The following is a 14,372-nucleotide window of genomic DNA, read 5'->3' on the forward strand; positions in this document are numbered from 1 at the left end:
ACCGGCCCAGGTCGGAGACGGAGCAGGTCAAAGCCCTCGTGCCGCTCAGTAGTGGGATCGCGCCTGAGAATAGACGCTGTAGTGCAGCCTGAGTAATACAGCGGGACCCGGTCTTTTTACACTCTGCACACTGACAAACAAACACACACAGGCTCAACATCAATGTTTCTACATGTTACAACAGCTTCAGCACTGCTTCTGCTGCTTCTTGTTTCCATACACACCTGCACAGAGCAGCTGTGTTCATTCAAGTTAGAGGTTTGTCTTTATTCAATTCAATTCAATTTGCTTTATTGGCATGAACATAGACATGTTATTGCCAAATCACATAAGATTCATACACATACATTACATATATATTCATTACATAGGCCTATTACATATTTTATACACATTGATGAACGATTACCCATACAGCATATCTCAATGTCCTCACTTGATGCTGTATGCTCATAAAACCTTCACCTAAAATAAAATATTATGGGATGGTGCGTCCCTCAGGCTGTGACAGACAGACACATATTTAGCAGCCAGGGGAGCTGCTGACCCTTACCCCAGGATAACTGACAGTTTCTCTTCTGGGGTTAATGTTGGGAAGTTTGATACTATTGTAGTAATTTTCCTGTAGTGGGAATCTCTTAGTAAACAGAACTTGCTACAGTGGAGGAGGAAGTGCATCTCTGTCTCTATGTCCCCTGTAGAGCAGTGAGCACATAGACGCTCCTCTCTGGGCAGCCATGTCTGTCTGTGTCTCCCTGTCTCTATAGCCAGCTGGTGATCACTCAGCCGGTATTTGGTCAGGATACGTCTATGTTTTGTATCTCTGACACTGTACAGATATTCAGATCATTTATAATCACGGTTTAGGGTCAAATAACAATTCATTCTACTTTGGGTCTTTGTTTGGTTTCTCCAGTGTTCTAAATACAGATCTTTGGAGTGCTTCATGATGAGTTTCATTTAGTTGTGTTTTGGATTAGTGTTGATTGGAGTCTGGATGATTAGCTTCCTCACCAGCTGACTAAGGGGACAGTTTTCAGGGTTCAGCTCTTGGGTTTTTACTGCTTTAAATTGAAGTGAGTCTTTTGGGCTTAAATGTAGATGGGTCCAAAATTTGATTGCCCGTTTCTGAATGTTTAATAGTAATGGGAGACGTCCCAGTTCTGCTCGGCAGGCGTTATTTTTCTTTGAACATGTAGAATTCTTCTACATAATTCAGTATGGAGAGCCTCTATTGGGTTTTTGTCCCATGAGCCATGCTCCAGTCTACTGAGGGGGCCCCAGATCTCACTTCCATACAGAGCTATAGGTACAATTACACTATCAAATATTTTGGTCCAGATTCTAATTGGAATGTTAATCTTGAATAATTTGGTTTTTAATGCATAGATTGCCCTTCGTGCTTTTTCTTTAAGTGCATTTATTGCCATGATAAAATTTCCGTTCCATGTTGACTGATTTGGGTATATAGAGAGAAATAAATGATATTTTCATCAGTCTGCAGCGTTGGTCTTGTGTTGTGTTTGGTGAATTTATTGTATATTTGCATTATTTCTGTGTACTTCACTCACGGAACTCTCATCACTGAGAAGTAGAATTGCTAAGTGTTTTATGTTAGCAGCAGCAGTGTGGAACTGGTTCAAACAGAATTCAGTCATATGAAATGTGTGTGTTTCATATGGTAACAAAATATGGTTTTGATAAATTCGTTTTTACGAGTGTTTCATTTTGCAAAGGATCTGAGGTGTTCTGCTACTTGTGTGTGTGGTTGTGTGAATTGTGTGTAGTGTTTTGACAAATGGGCCCTGTTTTCAAAATTGTGTTTGAGCAACTGAAAAAAACTGTAAAAAAAATGCTGGGGATTAAAATAAAAAATCTGGCAAATAATGAATATTATACTTGGGAAAAAAAAACTTTACATTAACTGAATTTTAAAACCTAAAAACGTCAGTATTTTAACTCTGAATGTTGCTCTTCATTTCATAGACGTGTCAAGAACATAAATGATTATAGTCTATGGTTAGAACACATTTATCAGCTGAGAAAGCTGCTTCAGACAATGAGGTCACCTTCTGTTCATTTACAACATCTTCTCTGGTAGATTATTCTCAAATTCTTCCACTAGCATTAGCTGACGAAGGACTTCAAAATGGTCATTCACTTTGCTAGCAGCACATTATAAGTCATAGAGAACCCTTGTTCTTGTGCAGACTCATTGAAAGTTTGACCACTTGATTTCCTTTGGTTTCTACATTTCTGCTTGTAGGCCTATGAGGTCACAAGCTCAAAGGGTTGCTATATTGCTTCTTTGAGTGAGTTATAACTCAAGCCGTCTTCCAAGGAAATAAAGGACATGTGCTTTACCTACTAACTTATATTTAAGTAGCATAGGCCACATGTACTTGTGCCACTGCACGGGGGAACTGACACACTGGGATCCTGTCTTCCCCTCTCTCTCCTCTGTCTGCCTGTCTCTCACTTTAACTCTTCCCGTCCCATTAGATGTTACTAACCATAGACCTTTCTGGAGTCTGTGAGCTCCCTTGTCTTGTAGGTTCCTCTGGGTCGTTGCTGACGTCCTGCTGCTGTGGACATGCCACACTCCAGCTGCTTCACTTGTTAATATCAGTCTCCCCACTATCATCGCTGTTATAATGTTAAATTGAATGAATGAATAATTGAATTCTAATTGTGTCAGCTGTTGTAAGGCAGTCCTTTCTCATCACCCACAGTTTGACTTGTCTCCAAAAGAAGTACCCGGGTCTCAATTATTTTATCAATGATGACTGTGTTGTGTTCAGGTGTCCAAGTGAGACATCACAAGAGTGACAAGAAGCAATCTTTGATTTAACCATTTACACATAAAAGTTGATGTGAGCTCAGAACAGGACAGAACAAAGACAATATTACACTTTCTGCATGACAGAGTACATTTTCTCCACTTCCCGGTGCCCTCATGACTGAAATAAAAAACAGCAGAAGAGCCTGTTTGAACATTGTTGGAGTAATAAAACATTATGAAATGACCTCACTGGTGACCTTTTAGTGGAAAACACATGAAAGCTGTCATAGGTGTCCTTCTAGTGGACAGGCTGTAAACAAGGTGCTCTCTTGATGCTTTTCCAATAAATAAAATGTAATCATTATCCTCCTCAGGTTCCCCTCCAGTGGTTCCAATGCTTTGTATATTTATTTTGCACTTTGTCTACTCTGTTACTGTAACACTTGAATTTCCCCCTGTGGGACGAGTAAAGGAATCTCTTATCTTATCTCTTATTTGAACTTTGACCAGATTTTATGTGTTTGCTTATTAAAGGCACATTTTGTAGGAGTGTGTGTTCTCCTTTCACAGATTTACATTTTCACCTCAAATTGACGTAAATTCAACTACCTTATGATCACAGAACACCAAGGAGAGAGAAAACTGAAGAGCTCACACAGTGGTCTTCAAAATGCTGTAAGAGGCAGCTCTTTTAGTGCTCTGCTCCTCACATCACACAAGAGGAGCCCTTTTTGTGTTTGTTCTCAATGCTCCTCAAACAGACTGAGTACGTCCCTGCTCTTCATCATGCTCACTCAGTCTGATAAAGACAAACCTCTAACTTGAATGGATGTGAGATCAGCTGCTGTGACTGATGGTCATTGCATCGCTGTAGGTCAAACAAACACAGCTGCTCTGTGCAGGTGTGTATGGAAACAAGAAGCAGCAGAAGCAGTGCTGAAGCTGTTGTAACATGTAGAAACATTGATGTTGAGCCTGTGTGTGTTTGTTTGTCAGTGTGCAGAGTGTAAAAAGACCGGGTCCCGCTGTATTACTCAGGCTGCACTACAGCGTCTATTCTCAGGCGCGATCCCACTACTGAGCGGCACGAGGGCTTTGACCTGCTCCGTCTCCGACCTGGGCCGGTGCACCCCTCCTTAGACGACCTGGTGGTCCCGGGCTCCCCTAGGAGCACCATATCGATACCGAACTTAGTGCGGACACCCGATCGACACAGTCCGCTGCAGCTCAGAGCTCCTGAGCTCAAACGATCCTCCAGCCTCAGCCTCCCGGTAGCTTGGATTACAGGCGCGCGCCACCGCACCCGGCGAGAGATTATCTTATTCATAGAGGGTTTGTGGTTTAACTCACGTGACGTCATCAGAGAGGACGCTCAGGCTGGAAGCTTTATTGTTATTTGATGTTTATATCTTGTTTAGGATACATCTTAATGTTAAAGTTACACTTTACTTCACATCTTAAGGCTCTCTGTTACTTAGATAATAAAAGTGAGACCACTGCAGATAAAGTTATTTGGGTATTTCTGTAAATCCGACTTCTCTTGACGTTTCCTCACTTATGTAGGCTACAAATATTTTTTGCAAGGCATTGTATAAGGTGGTGCTACAGACGTGTTGTATGTGCTGTATCAGATGATGACATGTTGTTCAGCAGTATGCTGAAGGCATGATGTTTGTTTATTTTCTTATTTATTTATTATCATCTCTGAAAAAATGAGCTGGAAAAACATGAACATGTTTACAGTGTAGAGCGGCTAATAAAGAAGATAAAAAACCAGTCTCTGTCTAAGTATACAATCACAATTTACACTTCACATGTATGAAGGAATTAGTTTTTTTTTTATTCTGCAAATCATTAGTTAAAGTAACAATAATTTCAATTATAAAAAATAATTCATTCATCCGCCTGTCTGTGTGGACAGAGTGGACATAGTCTGTCCTCTCGGGCAGCCAGGTGTGCCTGTGTCTCTGTCTCTATGACCAGGCTGTGCTGGCTGAGTCTGTTCCTGGTTAAGGTCTTGTCTCATCACTGCTCACTGTGGAGCTCACTTTGGTTTACAGGAGACATGTTGTCCCTGATTCGAGCTTCTGCTCTGTAGATGGCGCTAATACTCTGAAGAAGTTATCATTTCTGGAAGAAGAAGAAGAAGAAGAACCCCCCCCCCCCCCCCCCCCTTATGTCCCCTCAGAGGTCCTCATCTCCTCCACATGAAGCTGAGATGTCGCACTTTCTCCTCATTCAGATTTCTTTTAAACTGAGCTTGGAAACATGAGTGGAAGAGGCAAAGGAGGAAAGGGACTCGGTAAAGGAGGCGCCAAGCGTCACCGTAAAGTCCTCCGTGATAACATCCAGGGGATCACCAAGCCCGCCATCCGCCGTCTGGCTCGCCGTGGCGGAGTGAAGCGTATCTCCGGTCTCATCTACGAGGAGACCCGAGGTGTGCTCAAGGTGTTCCTGGAGAACGTGATCCGTGACGCCGTCACCTACACCGAGCACGCCAAGAGAAAGACTGTGACCGCCATGGATGTGGTTTATGCTCTGAAGAGACAGGGCCGCACTCTGTACGGCTTCGGAGGTTAAACTCTTCAGAGTCAACAACAACAACAACAACAACGGCTCTTTTAAGAGCCACGCACTGAATCAATAGAGACAGAAATCATCCTCCAGTTTTTATTTAAATTGCCACCGATATGCAGTTGACCATTCTTCATGAATTCATCATAAGAAAAATAAAAGCCTGACCGGGACAGTGAATGTGTATAATCTTTGATCACCTTCATGTAAGCATGATCACTTGAGCTAGCTGCGCGTAAATCCTCGTATAAAGCGCTGACAAACTTAAACATTAAGGCAGGACTCCAGGTCTAGCCAACACCAACAATCAAATATATTTACACTAACCCCATACGTGTCAGATTTTGGCCTCTAGCACTGAAAGCTGCATCTTCTGCACAAGTGCTTCAACTACTAAAAAGGCCGAATAGCAGAGCGCATGCGTGAAATCCCTGAATTCTCCCGGTCCACGTTTAGCCTACATGATATTTCATAATATGAATGCTATAATTAGACAGAAACCCCTCGTTCTGTATTAACGTATCCATTAAATGTATAAAGGGACCGAATGGAACTGTTAGCTGCAGTCCTGCAGCAGCTCAGCGCACGGGGAAAAGTTTTGTGTCCGCGCGCCTTCTGGCGGGATCGTGGGTCTGCGTTGTTGTGACATTCCTGCTCCCTGCGATTGGTGCTTAAAGAGTGGACAATTTAAAGAATGGATATTTATTAGAAATCTGTTTATAAGTTCACAGTACCAACAAGTAATCACGCAAGAAAGCTGCTAAGAGTTTGAATCTGTCTTCACAGACAAGTAATCACGAGGTTAGTTTGAGCATACACTTTATATGTGGTTCTGAATTCGAAGAATTATGTAGATATATAATCACAAGTAATATTGTTTGATTGTGTACTGTAACATCTGATGCTTCAGCGCTTTAAGGTTGATGTAGGTGGCCCTGAAAAGGACCTTTGTGGTTGCTGGTTCACAGCGGCTTTACTTGGAGCTGGTGTACTTGGTCACAGCCTTGGTGCCCTCAGACACGGCGTGCTTGGCCAGCTCACCGGGCAGCAGCAGGCGGACGGCGGTCTGGATCTCCCTGGAGGTGATGGTGGAGCGCTTGTTGTAGTGAGCCAAACGGGAGGCCTCACCGGCGATGCGCTCAAAGATATCACTCACAAACGAGTTCATGATACCCATAGCCTTGGAAGAGATCCCGGTGTCGGGGTGGACCTGCTTCAGGACCTTGTACACGTAGATGGCGTAGCTCTCTTTCCTGGTCCTCCTCCTCTTCTTGCCGGTCTTGGTTGCCTTAGACACGGCTTTCTTAGAGCCCTTCTTGGGTGCTTTCACTGTCTCAGGCATCTTGTTCTAGTCGGACTGACCTTAGATAGATGGATGTTGGGTGGAGGCTCAGGAGATTGTATTTATATCGACTCAATTCAGATCAAACTGCTCTGTCCCTCGAAGAGGATTGGCTGAGATTCAGAGCTCAACTGAATAAACACAATACACGTCTCTGAGACACGTGACGATCCCCGACCAATAGTTGCTTTTTTAAAGAAGAAGAAAAAGAAGAAAAAGAAGAAAAAGAAGAAAAAAAAGAAAAAGAAGAAAAAGAAGAAGAAACTCGTTATTGACGGCGTTGGATAACAGTACTTATATTATAGGAAACTTGTATAGTTATACATATTATAAACACATTATAATGCATTTAAAGAAAATAAAAGACAGAGCTTTATCAGACATGACAGTATTTAAATAAATCTAAAGTGTGTGTGTGTTTTTTTGTTGTTGTTGTTAATACATTTTAAGGAGTCTATGAAGTTTTTACATTCAGTGACAAACATTGAAAAGTGTGGGTAAGATTAATTAAATTTGGATTCATGTATATGAAATGTACCGAGCAGTATTAAAATATTTATCAATTTCTGCAACTTCTTAATATTTACAGTTTAGGATTAAGTCAGACATACTGAGGTGTTGGGGTCCTGACACTTGCACATTTCTACATTTAATTCACAAGAAGGACGTCCAAAGAGGATACTACTCTGTAGTGGCTGTTTGACTCAAGAGTACCCTACTGCAGGCAAGATGGCGCCGCCACAACATCCACACCGGAAGTCCATACCGGAAGTCCATACCGGAAGTTACAAAGCTAAAAACGTTGCAATAACACCCACACCGGAAGTTACAAAAATAAAAGCCTTGAAAAACAGGAACGTGAACGCAAAATAAAAGCCTTCAAAAACACGTAGGTTTACGCGTAATTCTATTAACTTTTTTGCACTTACATTTTAATCGTATCAGTATTATTGACTAGTTGATTGACTCCAAAAGTGTATAGGCTGTTGAGAATTCAAGTTACTTAGAAGCCTGCACGAATCACTAAGTTATAGTGTTAACGTCTCAGCCATGCACAGCCTTTTGTTCCGAGTGTGTGTTGAAATACTTAAAGCTGATTATGATGCTGCCGTGATGACATCTGCATATGCCTCTCTTGTTTTGTCTGGGTCATATGTTATTTTATGTTGTGTTAGCCTGACTGTACCTCAGTACAGTTTGCTGTAGTGTTTGTTCCAAATTACCTTGCATGCTGTCTGCCTATGTGATCACATGTATAGATTAATGAATGAATGAAATACAGATCCAGAGTAGATCCACAGTCACGAGAGAAGAGCAGAATGTTATCTATGGTGCAGGGGCGAGTGGAGGAGGAAAATGTAGAGGTGTGTGGTGACTGTTTCTTTTTTAACATAATTTGTAACACGTTACAATGACACAGTGACAGGGGTGTTCATTAACCACAAGAACAAACGGAGGGAATGGTTTCTCCTTCTATTTTGAGACATTAGATGGGCGTAAACACTCTGAGCTTGTCAAACAGTTTTATTCAGATTGAATGCTTGATGCATGTACACCAATGTCTTAACAAGATCACTTTATTTGGCGTCCATGAAAACATTGAAGTTGGAACCTTCAATTAGAATGACTAGACAAACTCCAAATCAACATAAAATATTAGGACTAAAATATTTCAACTTGAGGCACCACTGTCAGCCACTGATGATAGATGTACAGTACACAATCCTGGGGAGCCTCTGTTGTTTTTGTGGTGAATATAGATCTCTGTGTACAGCTTGAGTGTATTTTCCCTCTTACTTACAGTCTTTTCCTTCTCATCCCCTCCCCCCACACACACTAACACTCTACATTATTCTGTTCTTCATACACAGCGGGATCTCTCTCACTCACTCTCTCTATCACAATTAGCTTTCTGCTAATTGATTTAGCAGCGACAGACTAATGCAATCAATACGCTACACGAAGAAGAAACTTCCAGTTCGAAGCATCCGGCATTGGGTAGAGAGGGGGTTAAAGAATCACTTCCGGTATGGACTTCCGGTATGGACTTCCGGTGTGGATGTTGTGGCGGCGCCATCTTGCCTGCAGTAGGGTGCCTCTCGTTTGACTTGGTTAACTTACAAAACGGAAATCTCAAATCAAAATCCGGCCACGGGGCACGGGGAGAGTGGATCTTACACGGTGTCCAAAGAAGTGTCAATGTCCAGCCAAGTATTCAATCTTTTGGTGGTTTATTGTATAACAAAAGGTTCGCTCAAACAAAAGGTAGCGTCTCTTTCAAATCTCCCGGTAAAAAAACATTCACCATCCCCGGTGTCCGCCCCTCCTATCTTACCTACCCATATGTATAGACGTCACCCGGTGCAAAACTATCCCTAACCTTTAAAAGTGAGTAACGAAATATGCTAATACCCCTGTGGCATCAAAGTTAATTACCTTAAATTAAATCACAATAAATAAATCAATTGATTAAAGTAAAAATAATCAAACATACGAAACAATGTAAATAGCTCCAACATACTCACTTGTCCTTATAAGGTGAACCCACTGCAAGACATCCAGAGGCACCTTTTCACATTACCAATACTGGAGGAACTCAATAAGACACTAAGGCATCCAGAGGACAGCTTTTTTTTTACATGAAGTCCATTAGAAGAGAAATCTGAGGTTAATAATTAAGTTAAAGCTAGTTTGTTTGAAAGTCCATGACAGTCCCCAGAGCAACGATGTTCATAAGCAAAGCGCTCACAAAATCCATGATGAATCCACATAGTCAAGATAATAAGGAAAATACACAATCCACAACAGGTGGGTTAAAACATGTCCACTAAAGACAGATTAAAACCACTCTAAAAGCAGACGGGACTACTGCTGCTGCTTGTCGCCGCAACAAGGCAACGCCATGACCTGGGGTCTCATTTATAAAGGTGGCTTACGCACAAAACGGGGCCTGAAATTGGCGTACGCCGGTTTCACGCCAAGTTTGTGATTTATAAAAAACAAACTTGACGTGACTAGCGGTAAGCAAACTCTGACCCAGGCGTACGTACATTTTAGAGGCAGGGGAAACGCGCGACGCAGTTGGTGAGAGGGAGAACTGAAGTCAGATTATATTTTGATGCCTTTTCCACATTTCATTCATTGGATAACAACATTAACAGACCACCATCATCACTAAAATCTACACATTCTATTTGAATGTGTGTCTGTGGTGAGTCGTTTCCAATAAGCTCTCATTAAAAGATAAAAGCGTGTCTTAAAGTTCATCAAATATGTAATCAGCTTTGTCTCACCGTCACATTTGTCCAGTTTCTCCAAGTATAGAGGAAACACACGGGCCGTATCCTAAGGTGTTCGTCTGGAGGTAAAACCAAAGTTACATGGCTGACGTAAATCAGTAAATAATAATAATAATTACATCTAAAAGAACATTAATGAAATGGTAACAACATTGATATTCATCAGGAAAAAATATACGTTTTCTAAATGCATAATGTAATAGTAGTATAACAACAAAGCAACATTCATGTATTAAAACCCTTAAAGACTAGACCATTTTTGGGGGCGCCAGACTCTCCTGTATTTATTCTGATTTTCTAACCTATTGAAGCACTCAGCATCAAGTGCCATACATCATTTTATTCAGGAGAGCCTTATCTTTCACTGTGCTGCATTTAAAGTAGCAGTTTTATATTTGTTTTTCTGATAATGGATGAAAATACCAAAGAGTTTTTTAAAAAATCTGGAAATGTAGGTCATTTTTTACTAGGAACGTAGACAAAACATCAGGAAGTTTTGTTTTGTTAGAAAGTTGTAGTTAGGTGTTTTAGACTTCCAAATGAAGCTTTGTCACTATCAAACCTTTACTAAGCAAGTTACAGCCATTTATTATAGTATTTTCTTAGGTGTTTTTTTGTGGAAAAAGCCGGTGTGTTCCTTCATATCATTTACTGACCCTGTAGATGTGCGTAAAGAAGGTCTGAGAATAAGCAGATGTTGTTGTAACATAAATTAGGACACTGAAGCAAAAGTGACTTTTCAGATAAATACATTCTTATCCTGAACACATGCAAACATGGTAAATACAGGAAACTGTTCATGAATAAATGGAAATATACTTAGAGCAAATAAGCAGCTTTACATGTTTAGAATACAGGTGAGGGCACTTTTTATGTTAGATTCAATATAAGGGCATCTAACCTCCCCACCCATCACATGGCTCATAAATAACCAGATATAAGGACACTCTGTTAGATAGAAGACTATCCTCAAACATATCAAGCCCTGCTTTCACTGAGACTGGATACTTAGACGGTCTGTGCTCATCCTGCAGCTGATTCACAGATCTGCTAGAAACACTCTTACTATGAACCTGATGAAGCAGTGACTAACAGACAACCATTATATCTGCGTTTTATAAATTATGAACAGCAGTTCGTATTACACCAGCCTTCAGTTATGAATTTTATGATGCAAAGTTTCATATGATTGATTTATATTCAAGATAAATGAAGCATTAGGGTCGCCATCAGAGTAAATATTTACAGTTTGCGTTATGAAACCTGAAATGAAAATCCCAGAGAGGTTTATCGTCCTACAAAATAATCCAACAGTTTCTCATATACATATTAGTGAAGTTCTGCTCTTTAAGGTGTATGGTGGGTGGCTCTTAAAAGAGCCTTTGTATTTGTTTGCAGTCCTTTGTAAGTGTTTACTTCTTGGCGGCCTTCTCGGTCTTCTTGGGCAGCAGGACAGCCTGGATGTTGGGCAGCACGCCGCCCTGAGCGATGGTCACTCCGCCCAGCAGCTTGTTGAGCTCCTCGTCGTTGCGGACAGCCAGCTGCAGGTGACGGGGGATGATACGAGTCTTCTTGTTGTCACGAGCAGCGTTTCCAGCCAACTCCAGGATCTCAGCGGTCAGGTACTCCAGCACAGCTGCCAGGTACACGGGGGCACCGGCACCAACACGCTGGGCATAGTTCCCTTTACGCAGCAGTCTGTGGACACGACCGACTGGGAACTGGAGCCCGGCACGGGATGAGCGAGTCTTTGCCTTTGCTCTGGCCTTTCCGCCGGTTTTGCCTCTTCCACTCATCGTTAGGTTGTTTCCTGAAGTATGAACTCAGAGAAATAATGTCCTCCACAGACCAAACCCAGCTCATATACCCGCGGAGCGCGCGCGTTTTCCTGGCTCACCAACCAGAAAAGAGGCTTCCAACAGAGCAGCAGAGGGCGGCCCGCGCTCAGCCCCACTTCAAACTCTGGAGGCATTTCTCTCCAATAAGCAGCGGAGCTTGAGGCGGGGGCTCGCTCCCCCCCGTGCGGCGGGGCTGGGCTCCAGGAGCGGCCTCTCACCAATCAGGAGCCGGAGGTCTGAAGCAGCGTCACCGTGTCACAGCTGCTCCTCCGCTTTAAGAGCAGCGCGCCTCCTCTCTCTTCAACATTATTCTCCCGCTCACAGTAAGCAGAGACAATGGCAAGAACCAAGCAGACCGCTCGTAAGTCCACCGGAGGCAAAGCCCCCAGGAAGCAGCTGGCCACCAAGGCAGCCCGTAAGAGCGCACCGGCTACCGGAGGCGTGAAGAAGCCTCATCGTTACAGGCCCGGTACCGTGGCTCTGCGAGAGATCCGTCGTTACCAGAAGTCCACCGAGCTGCTCATCCGCAAACTGCCCTTCCAGCGCCTGGTCCGTGAGATCGCTCAGGACTTCAAGACCGACCTGCGCTTCCAGAGCTCCGCCGTCATGGCTCTGCAGGAGGCCAGCGAGGCTTACCTCGTGGGTCTCTTCGAGGACACCAACCTGTGCGCCATCCACGCCAAGAGGGTCACCATCATGCCTAAAGACATCCAGCTGGCCCGACGCATCCGTGGAGAGAGAGCATAAACTGTCTTCTACTGCTGCTCTAACCACCACAACGGCTCTTTTAAGAGCCACCTCACTACACCTACAGAGATCATTTCCACACTGTTCTATCACATTTACAGTCAACGATTCAGCACACATTTGGAAAAGTTTTACACAAAATTGATCAAACTGCAATCATCGAGTTTGATCACTGGCCCCTCTTTAAGATAAGTCATCAGAGCTGTGTGTCAATAAAATGATCCCGTTTCGGTCAGTATTCAGTCAAGAGTATGTGAACGTTCTCTCCACTCCGATGATTTCGTTACAGTGCTGGAGCAATGCTGCCTCGGTGCTCAAACACGAGCTCAATGGATGCTCAAATTCTGTCAACAAATGAACAGCATGAGATCTGTTAGTTATTGTCATTCATGCAGATCAAAATTGTTTTAAGCTCGAATCACTGACTAAACCACCAGTAGTCCTGTAACAATGTATTTAGAGTGTGGTTCAAAGAGTTTAGATCCAAACATGAAGCAGAATCAGAAACTTTGATCAACTCAGCTTCAACTAACCTCTGATCAGAGTGTGTGCAGGTGTGTATTAGTTCTTGTTTAACTCGTGGTTTTATTGATCAGCATTGAGATGTAAAGCTTCCCGTCGCTGTCCGAGGTGCTGAAGGGAAAGTTGACAGCTTGTTGTGTCACTTTGTTTAATGCTCACACTGAACCTGTTTATAAAGTAAGCCTTTGTGAACGTTAGATTGACACACAATAACTTATAAAAACAGGGTGTGTGACAGGAAGTGGTTTTACATCGACCTCGAGCTCACTATCAGCAACAACGTCAAAGTTTAATTTCCATCAGTCCTTAGAGAACATTTGTAAAGACAGGGAGAGAAACATTATTCATGAGCAGCTTTGAGACTCCACCTGGCCTCGCTGACACCCTGTAGCTCCATCCTGTTGCACTCAGTCTCTGAGCTGACTCTAAAGAGAAGAGCCGCTCAGTGATGATGCTGAAGACTGTCCCTCTCAGAGAGTGACCAGGAAGTCTTCAGGATCCAAGTTTGCATCCAAAATCAAGACAATGTGACATTTCAAACACGAGTACAGATGAAGACAGTTGACGCAATGTTCCAGGAAAATCAAACAAAATATATCATGTGTGAAATAAAAGACTTATTAACAAGGTGACAGCCCAACATTTGACATCAAAGACCCTGAAACATCATGAACACATCTAATAAATCTACGCCTGGAGGAATTCTCTTCACAAAAGCAGAAGGTGTTTTCAGACTGACGTATCTGACTCTGTCTTCATATCTCAAATGCTCTCTGTCAGAGTGTTACAGAATGAGCAGCAGAAGTAAACAGGTGACAACCCTGGCCCCCCTCAGCGATCTCCATCCCCAAATATACGTCAGACAAAACTGTCTGCAGAAAACATTATAAAGACAGAGCCACTAGGATAGCAGGGACTTGTGTAAAAAGACATCCAGTCAGCTTTTGAGCTGGTCATGGTAAATGGTAAATGTTTAATAGACTTGTACTTATATATGTCTTTCTTATCTTCTGACCACTCAAAGCTCTTTTACACTACTCGTCACATTCACCCATTCATACCACATTCACTCAATGATGGTAGAGGCTGCTATAGTAAGGGACCATCAGTATTAGCTAATCTCATACACACACCGCTGAAAAACAGCAGGAGCAGTTTGGGGTTCAGTGCCTTGCTCAAGGACACTTAGGAATGTGACTGCAGGAGCTGGGATCAAAGAGAGACAAGCTGGCAGCCATTAGGACAGTGAGGGACAAGTGGGTAGATCA

General features: G+C 42.7%; 4 protein-coding genes across 5 annotated transcripts; 2 read left to right on the forward strand and 2 right to left on the reverse strand.

The window, feature by feature from the left end:
* The first annotated feature begins 5,005 nt into the window (after positions 1-5,005).
* On the forward strand, positions 5,006-5,517 carry LOC117817430 (histone H4). The gene has a single exon (XM_034690145.1). The coding sequence runs from the start codon at positions 5,051-5,053 to the stop codon at positions 5,360-5,362; it is 312 nt and encodes a 103-aa protein (XP_034546036.1). The 5' UTR covers positions 5,006-5,050; the 3' UTR covers positions 5,363-5,517.
* On the reverse strand, positions 5,439-9,578 carry LOC117817423 (histone H2B 1/2-like). 2 transcript variants are annotated; one of them, XM_034690137.1, is made up of 2 exons: positions 9,224-9,578; positions 5,439-6,885 (listed from the first exon to the last, which is right to left on the reverse strand). In XM_034690137.1, exon 2 carries the CDS (start codon positions 6,696-6,698, stop codon positions 6,330-6,332), a length of 369 nt encoding a protein of 122 aa, XP_034546028.1. In that variant the 5' UTR covers positions 6,699-6,885; positions 9,224-9,578; the 3' UTR covers positions 5,439-6,329. The 2 variants fall into 2 exon arrangements, with proteins under 2 accessions (XP_034546028.1, XP_034546029.1); XM_034690138.1 differs by having other exon boundaries at positions 9,220-9,578.
* A 1,781-nt stretch (positions 9,579-11,359) lies between these two features.
* Positions 11,360-11,809, reverse strand: LOC117817420 (histone H2A). The gene has a single exon (XM_034690134.1). It carries the CDS (start codon positions 11,791-11,793, stop codon positions 11,410-11,412), a length of 384 nt encoding a protein of 127 aa, XP_034546025.1. The 5' UTR covers positions 11,794-11,809; the 3' UTR covers positions 11,360-11,409.
* A 345-nt stretch (positions 11,810-12,154) lies between these two features.
* Positions 12,155-12,628, forward strand: LOC117817415 (histone H3). Its single transcript, XM_034690129.1, has one exon. It carries the CDS (start codon positions 12,172-12,174, stop codon positions 12,580-12,582), a length of 411 nt encoding a protein of 136 aa, XP_034546020.1. The 5' UTR covers positions 12,155-12,171; the 3' UTR covers positions 12,583-12,628.
* The last annotated feature ends 1,744 nt before the right edge of the window (positions 12,629-14,372 follow it).

The sequence above is a fragment of the Notolabrus celidotus genome, chromosome 8 (genome assembly GCF_009762535.1).
Source record: "Notolabrus celidotus isolate fNotCel1 chromosome 8, fNotCel1.pri, whole genome shotgun sequence".
Classification (NCBI taxonomy): Eukaryota; Metazoa; Chordata; class Actinopteri; order Labriformes; family Labridae; genus Notolabrus; species Notolabrus celidotus.